The 17,046-nt window shown below is 42.5% G+C and overlaps 1 protein-coding gene across 1 annotated transcript in view; it reads left to right on the top strand.

Annotated features, from left to right (window-relative positions):
- Window positions 1-1,039: 1,039 nt before the first annotated feature.
- PRTG (protogenin) overlaps window positions 1,040-17,046 on the top strand; it is a 190,024-nt gene continuing 174,017 nt past the window's right edge. The window contains exons 1-2 of the mRNA XM_082255973.1: window positions 1,040-1,142; window positions 15,850-16,152. Coding sequence (XP_082112099.1) covers window positions 1,070-1,142; window positions 15,850-16,152 — 376 coding nt within the window. The 5' untranslated portion in view covers window positions 1,040-1,069. The remainder of the gene's footprint in view (window positions 1,143-15,849; window positions 16,153-17,046) is intronic.

Here is a 17,046-nt window from a genome sequence, read left to right as displayed (position 1 = left end):
TGATAAAATTCTACTAGAAGCTGCCACAAAAATGCTTTTATCAGCTTTTCTTTTTAAAGCTTATGAAAAACGCTACATGAAGCTGCAATGATGGCCAGGTGCCCCCGGTAGCGGTATTTTGTGCCTGACCCCCCCCCCCCCCCCGGAATGTGAAGGTGTGAATGAGCCCCTAAATCTGACATGAGGCTCAGCGCTCCATCGCTCCCTGTCCATTCGTCTTCCCAGTGCAAACTTGCCAGTTTAACCCTTGGTGGGTGCAGTCAGGATTCCCCCCCCCCCCCCCTGGAATGTGAAGGTGAGAATGAGCCCCTAAGACTGGCATGAGGCTCAGCGCTCCATCGCTCCCTCTCCATTCATCTTCCCAGTGCTCCCAGTGCCTGAGCTGCAAACTTGCCAGTTTAACCCTTGGTGGGTGCAGACAGGATCCCCCCTGGAATGTGAAGGTGCAAATGAGCCCCCAAGTCTGGCACGAGGCTCAGCGCTCCCTCTCCATTCATCTTCCCAGTTCTCCCAGTGCAAACTTGCCAGTTTAACCCTTGGTGGGTGCAGACAGGATCCCCCCCCCCCCCCCTGGAATGTGAAGGTGTGAATGAGCCCCTAAGTCTGCCATCAGGCTCAGCGCTCCCTCTCCATTCATCTTCCCAGTTCTCCCAGTGCAAACTTGCCAGTTTAACCCTTGGTGGGTGCAGTCAGGGATACACAATGGGGGCATTTGAGGGCATCCTCCTCAGCTTTGTCCTGAGTGGGGGGAGGGTGCAGGAAGGGAGAGCTGCAGGCACTCAGTGCTACCCCAGACCAGTGACCCCGTGCCCTGCATAGCACACAGTGTGACAACACACAGCACATGCCTTCAGCTGCCTCCCCTCCCCCCCACCTTCCCCTGTCCCTGCTGTGTCCAGCAACCCCCCCACCACCTCTGTGCGCGCTCCCGCCCTCCCTCCGCCTCTTGTGCCTGCGCAGGAGCTCGAGGAAAAAAAAAAAAAAAGGAAAGTCCCGGAGGGCTCGGAGCCATAGAGAGAGTGAGAGAGCCGGAGCGGAGCGGGGCATGTCCGCAGAGCAGAGCCGGTGAATGGAGCCGTGCACGGGGGCAAGGATGGTGCTGGGCTTTCTGCTGAGCTGCGCTCTCCTCTCCTGTCTGCCAGGTGAGTACAGAAAGGGGGGGAGGAAAAGTTCTGGAGGGACCCCAACACTGCTGTCCAGGAATGAGCTCCTATCTCATAGCATCATCCAACCATCCAATCATTCCTCACCGACCCACTTCACATCCATCCATACACCTACCCACCAATCATTCCTCACCGACCCACTTCACATCCATCCATACACCAACCCACCAATCATTCCTCACCGACCCACTTCACATCCATCCATACACCTAACCATCCAATCATTCCTCACCGACCCACTTCACATCCATCCATACACCTACCCATCCAATCATTCCTCACCGACCCACTTCACATCCATCCATACACCTACCCACCAATCATTCCTCACCGACCCACTTCACATCCATCCATACACCTACCCATCCAATCATTCCTCACCGACCCACTTCACATCCATCCATACACCTACCCACCAATCATTCCTCACCGACCCACTTCACATCCATCCATACACCAACCCATCCAATCATTCCTCACCGACCCACTTCACATCCATCCATACACCTAACCATCCAATCATTCCTCACCGACCCACTTCACATCCATCCATACACCTACCCATCCAATCATTCCTCACCGACCCACTTCACATCCATCCATACACCAACCCATCCAATCATTCCTCACCGACCCACTTCACATCCATCCATACACCTACCCACCAATCATTCCTCACCGACCCACTTCACATCCATCCATACACCTACCCATCCAATCATTCCTCACCGACCCACTTCACATCCATCCATACACCTACCCATCCAATCATTCCTCACCGACCCACTTCACATCCATCCATACACCTAACCATCCAATCATTCCTCACCGACCCACTTCACATCCATCCATACACCTACCCATCCAATCATTCCTCACCGACCCACTTCACATCCATCCATACACCAACCCATCCAATCATTCCTCACCGACCCACTTCACATCCATCCATACACCTACCCACCAATCATTCCTCACCGACCCACTTCACATCCATCCATACACCTACCCATCCAATCATTCCTCACCGACCCACTTCACATCCATCCATACACCTACCCATCCAATCATTCCTCACCGACCCACTTCACATCCATCCATACACCAACCCATCCAATCATTCCTCACCGACCCACTTCACATCCATCCATACACCTACCCATCCAATCATTCCTCACCGACCCACTTCACATCCATCCATACACCTACCCATCCAATCATTCCTCACCGACCCACTTCACATCCATCCATACACCTACCCATCCAATCATTCCTCACCGACCCACTTCACATCCATCCATACACCTACCCATCCAATCATTCCTCACCGACCCACTTCACATCCATCCATACACCTACCCACCAATCATTCCTCACCGACCCACTTCATCCACATTATTCCCATCGCTCTGCATGGAAAATCCCATCATCGCTCCACAATTGGTTGCTTTATTTTCTGATCGATTACGCTTCGATTTTATTATCCAATCAATGTACGTGTTTAACGATCAATAACAGAGTATATGTCATCTTTGTGATAAGTCATAGAATTGATCATACTGACGTGTTCTATGAAGAAACATTCGATCAGATTGTTACGTGTATGGGCGCCATAAGATCTGATTTTATTTGATGGCCATATTGTTTTTATTTGTTTATTTATAACAGGTATTCGTTTACGCAGCACTTTACATTTACATCAGTCCCTGTCCTCAAGAGCTTACAATCTAAGGTCCCCAACTCACACTGATACACATACTAGGGACAATATAGACAGGATATGAAAAGGAAGCGGGGGCCACATTCACTGGCGGTGATTGTACACACTTCAGGTGTATTATCTGATCGTTGTGTGATTTGATCGTGTGTCTTATTGATAATTTGTAGAATTGATCATTTTGTCCCATTCTATCAATTCAATATCGTTCAATCAATGAAATCTATCTATCTATCTATCTATCTATCTATCTATCTATCTATCTATCTATCTGTCTATCTGTCTATCTGTCTATCTGTCTATCTGTCTATCTGTCTATCTGTCTATCTGTCTATCTATCTATCTGTCTATCTATTCGTTCAATCAATGAAATTGTTATATGTATGGCCACCAAAAGATCTGATTTCTTAATGGTGGCTTTGTTTGTATATAACCAATCAATAAGCAATTCGATCATAATGATCGAGTTGGTAAACAGTCGGTTGGCATAACTTTACTTCCGATCGGATCTTATCTCACCGACTCAGAGTGGAAAAGTATTGGCAGCACTGAGATGCTTTGCTTGGGAATTTGATCATATTTTGATCAATCAGAATATCAGATTGTATGATGAAAACAGAGATGCGATTGATAACCTGCGATCCTAACTTCCAACTATCAATCAAAATTGGCTTCCCTGTGACCTATCGATTGAATAGATTGTTGACTATCAGTGGCCACCATACATGCTTCAATAAATAATTGATTTCTTCTCCAATTGATCTCTGATAAGAACAACGTTATCCATTATGATGGCCATACACACTTCGATTTTATTATCTGATTGATGTGTAATTCGAACAAAGCGGTTGAATTGGCAAGTAATTGAATTGGCATAAGTTCACTTCTGATAAGTTTAGACTGTAGATTAGATTTGATCAAACTAAGTTGATCTGTTAGGGTCGAGAATTATCGATCGGCAGCACTGAGATACTTTGTGAATTTGATCAAGTATTGATTGATCAGGTTATGAGATTGCATGGTAAATACAGAGATGAGATTGATCATTTACGGTCATATCTGCCAAATATTGATGTACATTGGCTTTACTGTGTGTGATCCATCAATTTATTTTCCAATCGAGCCCTCCTGATAGGAAAAAATTGATCTATGGGGGGGGCTTCACACACTTGAGTTTTATTCATGAATTCAATCATGTTTCAGATGATCGGATTATGGGATTGCATGGTGAAAACTGAGATGTGATCAATAATTTATGATCGAAACTTCCAACTATTGATCGAAATCCACTTCCCTGGTACAAAACAGAGATGTGATTGGTAACTTACGATCGAATCTGCCAACTATTGCTGGAAATTGGCTTTCCTGTGTGCATCCTATAAACTTCTTTACTGATTGATCTCTCTTGATAGGAATATATTGATCTATTAGGCTCGCTTTGATTTTATTATCCGAACGATGTGCAATTTAAATGAACCGATTGAATAGGCAAGCAATCAAATTTGCATAATTTCACTTCTGATCCCTTTAGATCAGATTAGACCAAACCGAATTTTTGATTGGCATTAACGAATTCCATCATATTTCGATTGATCAGATTATGAGATTGAACGGAAAAACTGAGATGAGATCGGTAATTTATGAACATATCTGCTGACTATTGATAACCTCTGACTTCCCTGTGTGCGTCTTATTCATTTCTTTTCTGATTGAGCTTTCCTTTTAGGAATAAATTGATCTGTTGGTGTTGTAGCCATGCTTGCTTTGATTTCTGTATCTGATCAGTGTGCAGTTTGATCAAAATGATTGAATTGGCAAGCTATCGAATTTGTTATAACTTCACTTTCGATTGATTTAGACTCAATCTAGATTGGAGTTGATCAAACCAAGTCCTTTGGTCAGGGTGGAATATTATCGATCGGCAGCATGGAGATGCTTTGTTAATAAATTTGATCACATTACAATCGATCAGATTATGAGATTGCATTGTATAAAAAAGAGATGCCATTTGTAATTCACGATTGTATCGTCTAACTATTGATACAAATCTACTTCCCCAAATTCATCCACTTCCTCATGTTTGTCCTATCAATCGATTGGATTGGTGACTGTTGCTGGCCATAAACACTTTTTTAATTAACTGATTTATTTTCCGATCGATCTCTCCCAATAGGAATAATAGATCTATAAAGACCCATTTGATTGCGGGGAAGACACATAGGGAAGTGGATTTCAATCAATAGTTGGAAAATGTATTCTTAAGATCACATCTCAGTTTTCACCATGCAATCTCATAATCCGATCGATTTGAATATGATCAAATCGATGAACAGAGCCTCTCATTGCTGCCTGATTGACAATTCTCCATCCTGTCCGATCAATTCGGCTTGATCGAATCAGATCTGAATCATTTGGAAGAGAAGTTTGACTGTTTGCCAGTTCATTCGTTTCAATCAAGTCTTACATTGTTCAGATAATACAATCAAAGCAAGTATGTAAGAAATCAAATCTTATTGTGGCCATACACATAACAATCTGAACGATTTTTCAAAGATAAGGGCAGTATGATTAATGCTAAAAATTATCAAAAAGACTCATACTGGGTCTTTAATTTCAGCTAATTATTTTCTAAATTATCTGGACAGAAAATCTGATAATATGAATTTAAATACATCAAAATGATTTACGTGTATGGTGTATCAAAGAAACTTGTTCTACTCCTATTTCTTCTTCTGGGCAATTAATCGATTAATTATTGTACATTGAGGGACACAGGAATAGCAGACCCCATACCAATGGGTTATATTGCCACTTTCAGGATAACCTCCCCCATTGCTATAAGATTTTTTTCTATGTTCCTCCATTGACTTCAAGAAGAGTTTGTGGGGGGGGAGGGGTTTACTAAGACTGGAGAGTGCAAAATCTGGTGCAGCTCTGCATAGAAACCAATCAGCTTCCAGGGTTTATTGCCAAAGCTTAACTGAACAAACTCATAGTAAGCTGATTGGTTACTATACAGCTGCACCAGTTTTAGTACATCTCCCTCTGTATGCTGATTATTCAGATGTGATGTTTGTTGGTTTGGGTTGTATTTGGATGTTTTGCTGTGTTTTGGATAATATTATGACTGTGATGGTAAGCAGAGGCTTCGCTCCATCCTCTCTGCATCATTGAAATGGATTTATGTGTGTTTTAGTGACAGTTTGTTTTGCTTGATTGCCTTTGGTAATCCCCGCTCTGACAAAAATAGGAATAATGAGCGAGATGTTAAATGCAGAAGACAGTCAATATTCGTTTTATTATAGCCGGGGCTGTGTCTACATTATTTATTAGGCAAGTAGCGTGTGATGGATGGAGAAAGTTTGATAGAATATTCTGTTTGGCGATGTTCTACAGATATTACACATGGGTTTATGTAGATTTCTTATAGATCAGTGCAGATTGAAGTCATATGATTGGATCATCCACACACGTGTTTGTTAAACGTTTTTGCTGTGCAATGGTTGTCGTACAATGGAGATTACTCTGCGTATGTATTGCTGTGCGTTTACTATCTTATTATACATATTTAAAGGGGAAATACAGCTAAAGCTCGTTTGGCTGTACTTCTTCTTTGGATAACAGGAGAGAAGATCGTTCTGCACTGCTGTGACCCGTTTTCAGCTGACAGCGGGCTGTCAGCTGATGTCACAGAGGCGGTGTTCCGTGAGAATCCCCTACCCTCGTCACTTCCGGTGCACCTACGTAATGGAACAGCTGAGCAGCTTACCATTGCGCATGCTCACGGCTCCGGAGGGTAGGGAATTCTCACGGGGTAGGGTTTTCTAACGTTACACTGCATCAGCTGTTGCCGCGGGTACATTAAATAATCTCCGCTGCCACATTAAATCATCTCCGCTCCTACCCCTGTGACTTCCCTGATCTCGGCTCCTAAATGTAAAAGCGGCGGCGGGTCTATGAAAATATAAATCACGAATCTGAGATCTCCGTGACTTATATTTTCATACATCCGCCGCTTTTACATTTAGTAGCTGAGATCAGGGAAGTCACAGGGGTAGGAGCGGAGATGATTTAATGTGGCAGCGGAGATGATTTAATGTACCCGCGGCAACAGCTGATGCGGTGTAATGTTAGAAAACCCTACCCCGTGAGAATTCCCTACCCTCCGGAGCTCTGAGCATGCGCAATGGTAAGCGGCTCAGCTATTCCATGACATAGGTGCATCGGAAGTGACGAGGGTAGGGGATTCTCACGGGTAGGGTTTTTTCACAGAACACCAGTCCAGGCTGGGCAAAGAATGCAACCATATGGTTAGGATCCACCCACATGCCTGAACCGACACCTGGCTCAGCCGCTCATCGCTCGGTTCTCAGTCTTAGAGCCCGCGGGGGGGCCGATGCTGCATCCACCTAGATAAATATGATTTAAAAAAAAAAAATACATTACCATACTTCTCTTTTAAATGTTCATGCCTCACTTTACAGCCTCGTGCACACGTGAAGTATTTTCTGCTGCTTCCAGGAGCGGTTGGCGTTTTTTTTTTTGTCTGCCTCTAAACGCCCTTGCATGTTAGCCCTTGGGGGTTATTTACTGAAACTGTAGAGTGCAGCTCTGCATAGAAACCAATCAGCTTCCAGGTTTTATTGTCAAAGCTTAATTGAACAAACTGAAGTTAGAAGCTGATTGGCTACCATGTACAGTTGCACCAGATTCTGAGTGCTGCAGTTTTAGTAAATCTCCCGCTATGTGTCCATGCACACACAGGCATTTAGAGAAGCTTAAGCCTGTGCTTAGAGGAGTTTAAGCCTGGGCATAGATCGGCCCGCCAAAGTTAGCAGAGCTATGTCCTAGAAGGGGATTTAAATGTGCCTCTAAGAATTATCTGTATATGCATATGTTTGTCAGCATCACACACAGAAAATATATATAAAAAATAGATTTTTATTTATGTATACAATATAAAAGGATTGTACATCGATACACCTACAACGATCAGCAGAATAGACAAATTTGTACAGTATTATCAAATACAGAGGAATTTGCTGGAACTATGCGTTTCGCAATAGGCGCTTCCTCAGGGTCCAGCAGGGGGATGTATATCATTAGGAAATAGATCAATTTTAGATATCCTAATTTGATGATCAATGTAGATGATGTAGATAGTACTTGTTTAGTTTAAAATCAGATAGTGCAGGGAGTAAGCCATAATCCCAAAGAATCCTTTTTAGTAAATATACTTAAAGTGACATGTGCAACACGAGGTAGTCAAGTTGGTAGAGATGATATTAATTGTTATGGAACACATACACTAATCATGGTATGTAAATAATGTATGGTCGTACACTTGACGACAAATATAGATGAGGGTAAACAAGATCAGTTACTCCGACCGTATATTCGTAAAGAAGTTCAGCAGTCTTAATGCAGACCTACCCCCTACTTTGATGATCTACTTTGATCATCAAATTAGGATATCTAAAATTGATCTATTTCCTAATGATATACATCCCCCTGCTGGACCCTGAGGAAGCGCCTATTGCGAAATGCGTAGTTCCAGCAAATTCCTCTGTATTTGATAATACTGTACAAATTTGTCTATTCTGCTGATCGTTGTAGGTGTATCGATGTACAATCCTTTTATATTGTATACATAAATAAAAATCTATTTTTTATATATATTTTCTGTGTGTGATGCTAACAAACATATGCATATACAGATAATTCTTAGAGGCACATTTAAATCCCCCTTCTAGGACATAGCTCTGCTAACTTTGGCGGGCCGATCTATGCCCTGTTTTTTGCACATTTTTTATATATGGGGGAAGGTGCCACTATATCCTCTGTACTAACAGGCCTATAACTCCCCTTCCACAAATTTTTCTCGAGTTTAAGCCTGGGTTTAGAGGTATTTAAGCCTGGGTTTACACGATTCGGGAACCAGCGCAATTCTAGTGCGGGTTTCCGGCATCTTCCCCACAATCAGTTCACACTGCCCTTTTCAAACCACTGTGGGTGTCAATACAAAGATAATGACACCCCCAGATCGGTTCGCAGATTGCACAGGACAGGAATCGGATCACATGGGTGTGAACACCCATGCGATCCTATTCCAATGCGGGAGAAAAACAAGGTTCCTGCACCTTTTTCGTGCAAATCCAATGCGAGTTCAGCCAACTGTATGGCTGAATTGGCATTGCACAGACATTGCATGAGATCTGCAGAGCAGTGCGGTGCGAATCACATGCGATGTCTGACATCACAGCAGTGTGAATTTAGACTAAAGGCAGAAAAAACCCACAGCCGGTGCATCCAGGAGCAGCGACTTTTGGCAGAAAAAATGTTTGATGCACCTAAACACTATGGCATGTGAGCGTTCATTTATTTCAGTGGCTACAATAAATTATTATTCTTGCTAATAAAGTTAAATAATGTCCAAATGCTTGACATGCCTAAACATGTTACACGCATTTACAACTGTCAAGTGTTTTTTTTTTTTCTGCCAAAGCGCTGCTGCTGTAAAGAAAGGAGTCTAGGAGAGTTAGCTAAATGTACAGTGTGCATTAGGCCTTAGGGCTTATACATATGGCTGTAAACTAGCAATGCATTTTATCTTTTGACAGCTTATTTTTATTTTTTTTATAACCGGAATGCACTTTTGTTGTTTTCTTTGTCCCTATGCACACAGCTATGTTAAGATCAGTAAGGGCCCATTCACATTATGCGCAGTTACCTGTCTTTTCCCTCATTTGGAAATTGGAAAAAGGCAGGCAACTGCAATGACACATAGAAAACAATAGTTTTCTATGGGGGGGGGGTGGGGGGATCTTCTAAAACTGGAGCACTCAGAATCTGGTGCAGCTGTGCATGGTAGCCAATCAGCTGCTAACTTCAACTTGTTCATTTAAACTTTGACAATAAACCCTGGAAGCTGATTGGTTTCTGTGCAGAGCTGTACCAGATTTTGCACGCTCCAGTTTTAGTAAATCCCCCCATATGTGTCATGTTCGCAGGGCCATCTTACCGAATGGGCATGCTGGGCAGTTGCCCGGGGGTCCCATTTGCCCGGGGGGCCCCACCTATCCAGCGACCCATTGCTGGTGGTAGTAAGTGGGAAGAATGTGCCCGTTAAGTCGACCATAGATGGACCGAATCTTGGCTAGTTGAGCAGGGACCACCTGTGATTCAATCTATCTATGGGTAGGCCATTGATCGACTTAGGTACAACCAGCATGATGGATTTTTAGCATGTGAATATTGCCATAGCCGCTAGCAGTAATCAAAAGTGTTTTCCCGCCAGGATGGCTCCTCGTGCCACCCCAATACAATAGCTCCGTGTGAGGGATTCCCCCATTAACACTGACTGTTGATGGGAGAATCAAGCAGTTTTCTTTCCTACAACCCCCCGGTTGCAGGAAATAAAATTGCAAAACCTATGGCCTGCTTTAGATGGGTGGCCAAAATAACACTTTTGCAGTCATGCCGCTAAATCTGCCAAGTGGCATTGGGCCTGGAACTATGAAGGCTCCATCAGATATGAGGTCAGGTAACCACTGGTCAAGGAACCCCTAGGCCAGTGATGGCGAACCTTGGCACCCCAGATGTTTTGAAACTACATTTCCCATGATGCTCATGCACTCTGCATTGTAGTTGAGCATCATGGGAAATGTAGTTCCAAAACATCTGGGGTGCCAAGGTTCGCCATCACTGCCCTAGGCAATCGTGGATGAACCCTGGTTGTGAATAGTTGGCATATTTTGTAATGTATGTCTATGGGCAGAATTACACAGCATTGGCTCCCATGTGTCGCAAATATGCCCTACACCCATGTGCAAGAGCCCGAAGTACTGTTAAACACGTATTTTTCATAATCTTTTTGATTGTAAGCTCCAAGGAACAGGCCCCTCCGATCCCCTCTTGTATTGTAACTGTACCGTCTCTAATCTAAGGTGATGTGCAAACTGTTGGTTCAATAGAAACCCTATAAAATAATTCAAAAAATCAAGAATTGCAAATAAGCCATTCGTTGTATTATTAATTGCAGATGACACCTTGTTGGTCATCGTCCATTGTCCCCACATTAGTATTGCATTATACTAGTTAAGACTTTTGCCACTCCAGAAAGGCGTTAAGGAATGTATAGAGATTGAAGGTGCCATTATAGGCCACGGAGATCAGATAAAGCTTGTTTGTGATGGATTTCACACTTCGGGAGCTAGCGGAGAAACAGCTCAAGATGTGTTTACCCAAAGTACAGGATCTTGGGTGAAATATCTCAGATTACATAGTTGCTTGGAAGTGCTGGGCTATTGATCTCCATCTGAAAAATCAATTGCTGATGGGGAGTCCAAACCTATTTATATATGTCACCTTAAACCTTAATACCCTAAAAAACAACAACGGAGATTAGAAGTGCTGATAAAGAACATGGCAGCTGAGATTATGTCCTAAGGCGGGGGCTGTTTGAATTTCCAACTTCTTTTTATCTCCGGCTGTGATGGATGAAGGAACTAGGATTGTTGTGTTAGGTTAAAAAAAAAGCATGTTCCTTCCTTGAGAGATAAGTACTGCTAAGAAAATGTGTATTGGGTAATTAAGTAATCCCCACTGCATGAGACAGTAAGCAGCCAATTAGTTCTGCATTTCTGTAACAGTTGGCAATACACAAATGTGGATATAAAAGTTCCCTAATCCCTCTCCCACTGGGATGCAACAGCAAGAGTCACAAATATTAGGAAGTGGCATTGTCCCTAACCTTAAATGTATCGGATGAAATGCAAGAATTAAGTAAATTGAGCAAGTCAGGACATTACTGAGCACTGCGTTACGGGAGAGCAGACGCATTAAGAAAGTGTAAACCATTACCAACCGCGAGAAAACTAAAATCGGATTAACCGGGCTTGTACCGAGCGATAATTTGTTCAATATTTGCATGCATGGGAAAAAAATAAACACAAGAGAAGGTATTAGAAGCCATTTAAATTTGCTGTTGTCACTAATGATGATTTCAAGGCTGACCGAGAAGGGTGCGTAAGAACGGCCAATTCCCCAAGGGTAGAAAACCTGGCAGTTTATAAAAGACGGAGGGATTGTTAATGATTTCTTGTAAAAATCAAACCTTTATGACTTTCCTTGTTTATGATCTCTGTGACAAGCTTGTAAAATTAGCAGAGAGTGTTCCCTCTTGTTTCCGTGTTAATGAAGGCGAACGCTCACTTGGGGAGTGCTGATCTTTTTTTAAAAGTGCCCCTTTTACAAGTGTTTGGTAAACAAATATGACAGAGTGAGTCGGCCATAAAACAGGAAACTTTCCCCTCTGCAGGTGCTGCCTTGCCATATATCTAGGAAGTTTGCAGTAAGCCTAATAACCCCGAACAACAGCTCTGTAGTTTGATCTGGTCGCTGTTCTACTTTATTTAGACTGAATTTAGGGCTTGTTCACACTGTATGGTTGCAACACACTTTAACGCATGTGCACTTAGTCCTAATGTCATTTATTTATTAAAGATATTTTTTTAGCACTTATAATTTACGCAATGCTTTACATGTTTTTTGCACATTCACATGAGTCCCTGCCCTTAAGGAGCTTACTCCCTAACTCATATTCATATATACACAAACTTGGGCCAATTTAGACAGTTAACCTATGTGGAAGTCTTTGGAGTCTGGGAAAAAAATGTGCCCAGAAGATCCCATGCTGGCACAGGGAGAACATGCAGTCTTCGTGCATGTAGTGTCATGGTTGGGATTCAAACCGACCACCCCAGTGTTGCCAGGCTGAAGTGCTAACCACTAAGGCTGGCCATACATTATACAATTTTCTTATTCAATTTTCTTTTAGATTTACCAAATCCATATAATATGAGGTCAAACCTAAACACTATCAATGTGTTTGCAACAAGGCAGGCTCTTGCATTACATAGTTGAAGGTCAATCTAAAGAAAATTGAACAAGAAAATTGTATAGTGTATGGCCAGCCTAAGTTATAAATATGTGGTGTTCGCATATGAGTGCTGTTTTGCAGTTTGATTTTTAGACTTCATATAGTCATGTGGTTTGGGAATGGCAAAAATGCACGGTTGAGCCGCATTTTTCCGCCTGCCAACCGCCCCCTTTAAGCTGCAATGGGCAGCGGACAAGGGTGTTTACCCGGCATGTAGCAATCGGCAGAAGGCAGACCAGCCCTAAGTAAATAAGGAAGGCCGCAAACGCCCCAAAACCATGTGCAATGCCGGCAAAAATGGAGTTGAAACAGGAGGGGTCGCAATACATCCTCACTTCCTATCAGCAGCCTCAAGAGCAGTGATGGCGAACCTATGGCATGTGTGCCACAGCTGGCACGTAGGGCCGTCTCTGTGGGCACGCCAGTTATACTGGGAAGCTGCTGACGCCACTGATGCCTGGGCTCGATAAACCTCCCTCCCTCCGCATGCCAGCGGCGCTGTGACAAGGGGGAGGCAAGCGGGGACTGTCAGTGTATTTCCCCGCTCGCCCCCCTTCTGTCAAGCAGGGCTGGACAGGAACAGAGTCGCTTGCAGAGATCGCCACCCGATGTGATTCCTCCTGCCTCCCCATTGGCTGCAGTCAAGCAACCAATAAGGAGATTGACAAGTGCACCATGGGACATTTAGTCCCGGAAGACTATGGGGAGAGAGAGAGAGATCAACATTGTGAGAGAGACTGGAGCAGCACACTTTGAGCCAGGGGACAGAGAGGCTGCGAGGATACCCCCCTGCAGTGCCATTGTGGGCCTTGCCATGGGCAACTGAGAGTGAGTGGACATCTGTTCGGAGGAAGTGTTGCTGTGTCGCTGGGATTGGTGACAGGCCCTTGCAGCGATTATCTGTGGCTCTTATTAATTGCAGTGTTTGCACTTTGAAAAAAATAAGTTGGTTTTGTGTTGCAGTTTGGGCACCCGGGCTCAAAAAGGTTCGTCATCACTGCTCTAGAGCATGATCTGAAGGTAGATTGGGCTTCAGAGGAAAGGGAGATTTGGATGCATGTCTTAATCTACCCTTAAAATTTGACATGTTCATAATTTTTTTCTATTATAAGTGTTGGAAGGAATGTGGAATAGTGTAAAGACAAGCAGCAGCTCTCCTCGCTCTATGGACTGTATGTAGCCTCAGCCACGTGCAGTACAGCGCTGTGTCCCAGCAGTGGGATGAAGACTTCCCATCACACAACCGAAACAAAACTGAATCGGGCTGAGCGCTGCTCAGCCATTCACAGAAGGCTTTGTATTTTCTGAGTAAATTTAAAGCTTCTTCTGATTGGCTTAGGCAGAGATCACAGGGTCTAGGCTTTCAGAACCACATTTAGTTAATGTGTTATTAATGCATAATTCTCTCTCATTACTTATTGTTTATATAGTCTATAGGAATTATGGTATTATACAAAAGAACCTCAGTGTTAGGTGGATTACAGTAATTAGTTTTAATATGTCCTTTCTTCCATTAATTATCGTATCACTCCTCAAAAATGGAAGAAATTTACCATCTGTTTTGACCTTACCAATAAATAGCCAACTATTACGCACAGTGATATAGCAACGAGAGTAGCACATATAGCAACCATTCTCAGGGTCATGGCCCTTGGGGGCCGAAGTTTGACCCTGAGTTGTGATTGCTTGTTTATTTCCCACTTGTTCTACCATGATAGGAAATCTTATCGTGAATGTGTTGAGCTATTAGAAGAAACTTTCATATTTACAGGTTTCTTGTATTTTTTGGTGTCGTTTGTATTAGCAATTACTAAAGCCAAATTCTAAAAAGCACAATTTAGAGTGTGCGTAAGCCAGATTTTTTTTTTCTGTTGGATAAAGTGGGGATGGGAGAGAACCTTTGTCAGGTTTTTATTGCGGTCTTTGTCTCCAGTGGGGAGATTTATGCTCTTTATGTGTTCTGGTGATCATTGTTACCAGGACTTAGTAAGGAAAAATCCTTTTTATTTTTAGGGAAAAAATGTGAATCTCACAATGGAGATGCTCATTCGGGTTACAACTAAGGAGGGATTTCCCTTATTTTGGAGAAATTTCCTATTACTTTTTGTTGTGTCTATAGAACAAGAAGTGAAGGCTTATTTCCACTGTGGGAAATAAATGACAAACAATTTGACAGTCCTTACTCCATCCAAAACAACACGGGTGACCTTGTCTCTGTGCTACTGCTCCTTCATGGTCCATTCATTGACTAGGGTAGGTCCCTGGCCAGGCTGTATTGCATAAACCCAATAGTGAAAAAAATAACTATGCCGATGCTGGCTTGAGCTAGATTTATTATTTTTTCCTGGTAGAGTTGTAATGCAGCCACCTCTGTCAGGCAGCATAAACTGGCCCTGGACCTAGCTGCAGACAAAGCTGGCATGAAAAATAGCTATACCTCAACTGGCACTATAGAGCATAGTCCCCCTCCAGATGCCTGCAACTCAAGTCAGGTGTCCCTTGCTGTGCTAAAGTTGACCAGAACCTTGAGCAAATAATAACCCAGTTTCCCTGGGCCCCATGCCCTCTTCCTAGGCTTCTGTATTAGCCAGTGAGGCTGATTATCACAGTGAAGGTCCCACAAAGATGCTTTGTAGGCTCTCCACCAGGGAAGCTTTGTTGATATTTGCATACTTGAGCACCATGGTATAGGGGGCATCTAGGGTGCTGACCACCATATGGTTTTAGTAGTGGGTTAGGCCATCTTATATTTGCTTTAACTTTTTTGTAATCTACAGAGAGGTGGATGACCTGTCTATGCTGCCTGACAAGGGTGCCTGGATGACAAGATTAGCTTAACAGAAATACAATTTTTTTTGCCAAAAAGAAAACAAAAACATTTCACAACAGAATATTTAGCATCTTGCATCAGGTCCTGTGGTTTAGCTATGCACCTTTTTAGCTCTTTCATATAATTTTCTTCCTTACATATTTACTATTTATACTATAATTTATAGTGACAAAGTTTTCTCTTTTTCCCTTGGCAGGATGTTGGTGTTTTACTGATCTTTTGTTTGTAAAAGAACCTGTGGATACAATAGTGTCACGAAAAGATGCCGCGGTTTTAGATTGTCAAGCTCACGGAGAACCTCCCATTGCTTTGACATGGATAAAAAATGGTGTAAAGATTTTTGAGAATGAAAGGATCTCGACTTTGAAGAATGGTTCCTTGTACATCCAGGAAGTAGAGGGAAAGAAAGGAGAATTTTCTGATGAAGGATATTACCAGTGTTTGGCTATGAACAAATATGGTGCCATGTTAAGTCAAAAGGCTCACCTTTCTGTAGCAAGTAAGTTTTTGTATTCAATGCCGATTTACTGTTTGTTGCATGAATGAATTATTGAACAATTTAAACTATAGAAATACAAAAAGCTAATTTTACTTATTGGTAAATAAGTCGTTAAAAAACAACATGTTTCGGGGTTGGTGTTGGCTGTTTTTTAAAGACTTTTTTTTACACCAACAATTAAAATGATCTTGGACTTTTTCATCTGGTTTTGGTCTGGTGCTCCTTTCTGAATTTCTATGGTTTAAGCTACTGTTGAATGCCCATTCAAGGAAGTCTTGCTGTGTGAGAGCCGCCTTGCAGAAGTTAATAAGCTTTTTTGAAATTTTTCCTTCATCTGAATACATGGGCTACTTCCAAGAACCTTGTTGAGTATGTTGTTCCTGAACAATTTAGCCAAGCATCAAATAGGATATTCTCTTTTCTGATATTCCTAAGCTTTCCTTTAGGATTTAAATTGTCTCCAGAATAGTGTTTTATTAATAAATAAACCAAATGACAGGAGAGTGTGTAAAAAGGGCTACCATCAACCCAAACTTGTGATCAAGAAGACAGCCATGTTTAAGTCCATTCATTGAAATCATGTGATGGCAGCTGCGTTGAAACATGGAATGAGAAAATTAAATGATAAAGCCAATGCATTTTTAATATATTAGATGTGGGCCAGGTGTACAAATTGCTTTTTTTTTTATTTTGTCTTTGAATGAAATTCCTTTTTTAATGAGATGTGTGAGCACACAGAGCAATCAACTCCAGTTTGATTTATTTATTTATTTTACACTAGAGTCCATCAATTTACTACTAGATGGAGACTTTCCCAGTAAGGAACAAAGCATGTCAAATACATTAAAGCCAGATCCACAGGGTACGAACGTGACTGCTGATACCTTTGCATAA

This window comes from Pelophylax lessonae (genome assembly GCF_965119305.1).
Source record: "Pelophylax lessonae genome assembly, chromosome: 4".
Classification (NCBI taxonomy): domain Eukaryota; kingdom Metazoa; phylum Chordata; class Amphibia; order Anura; family Ranidae; genus Pelophylax; species Pelophylax lessonae.
Note: the sequence above shows the minus strand (reverse complement) of the source record. Positions and strands in the feature narration are given on the sequence as shown.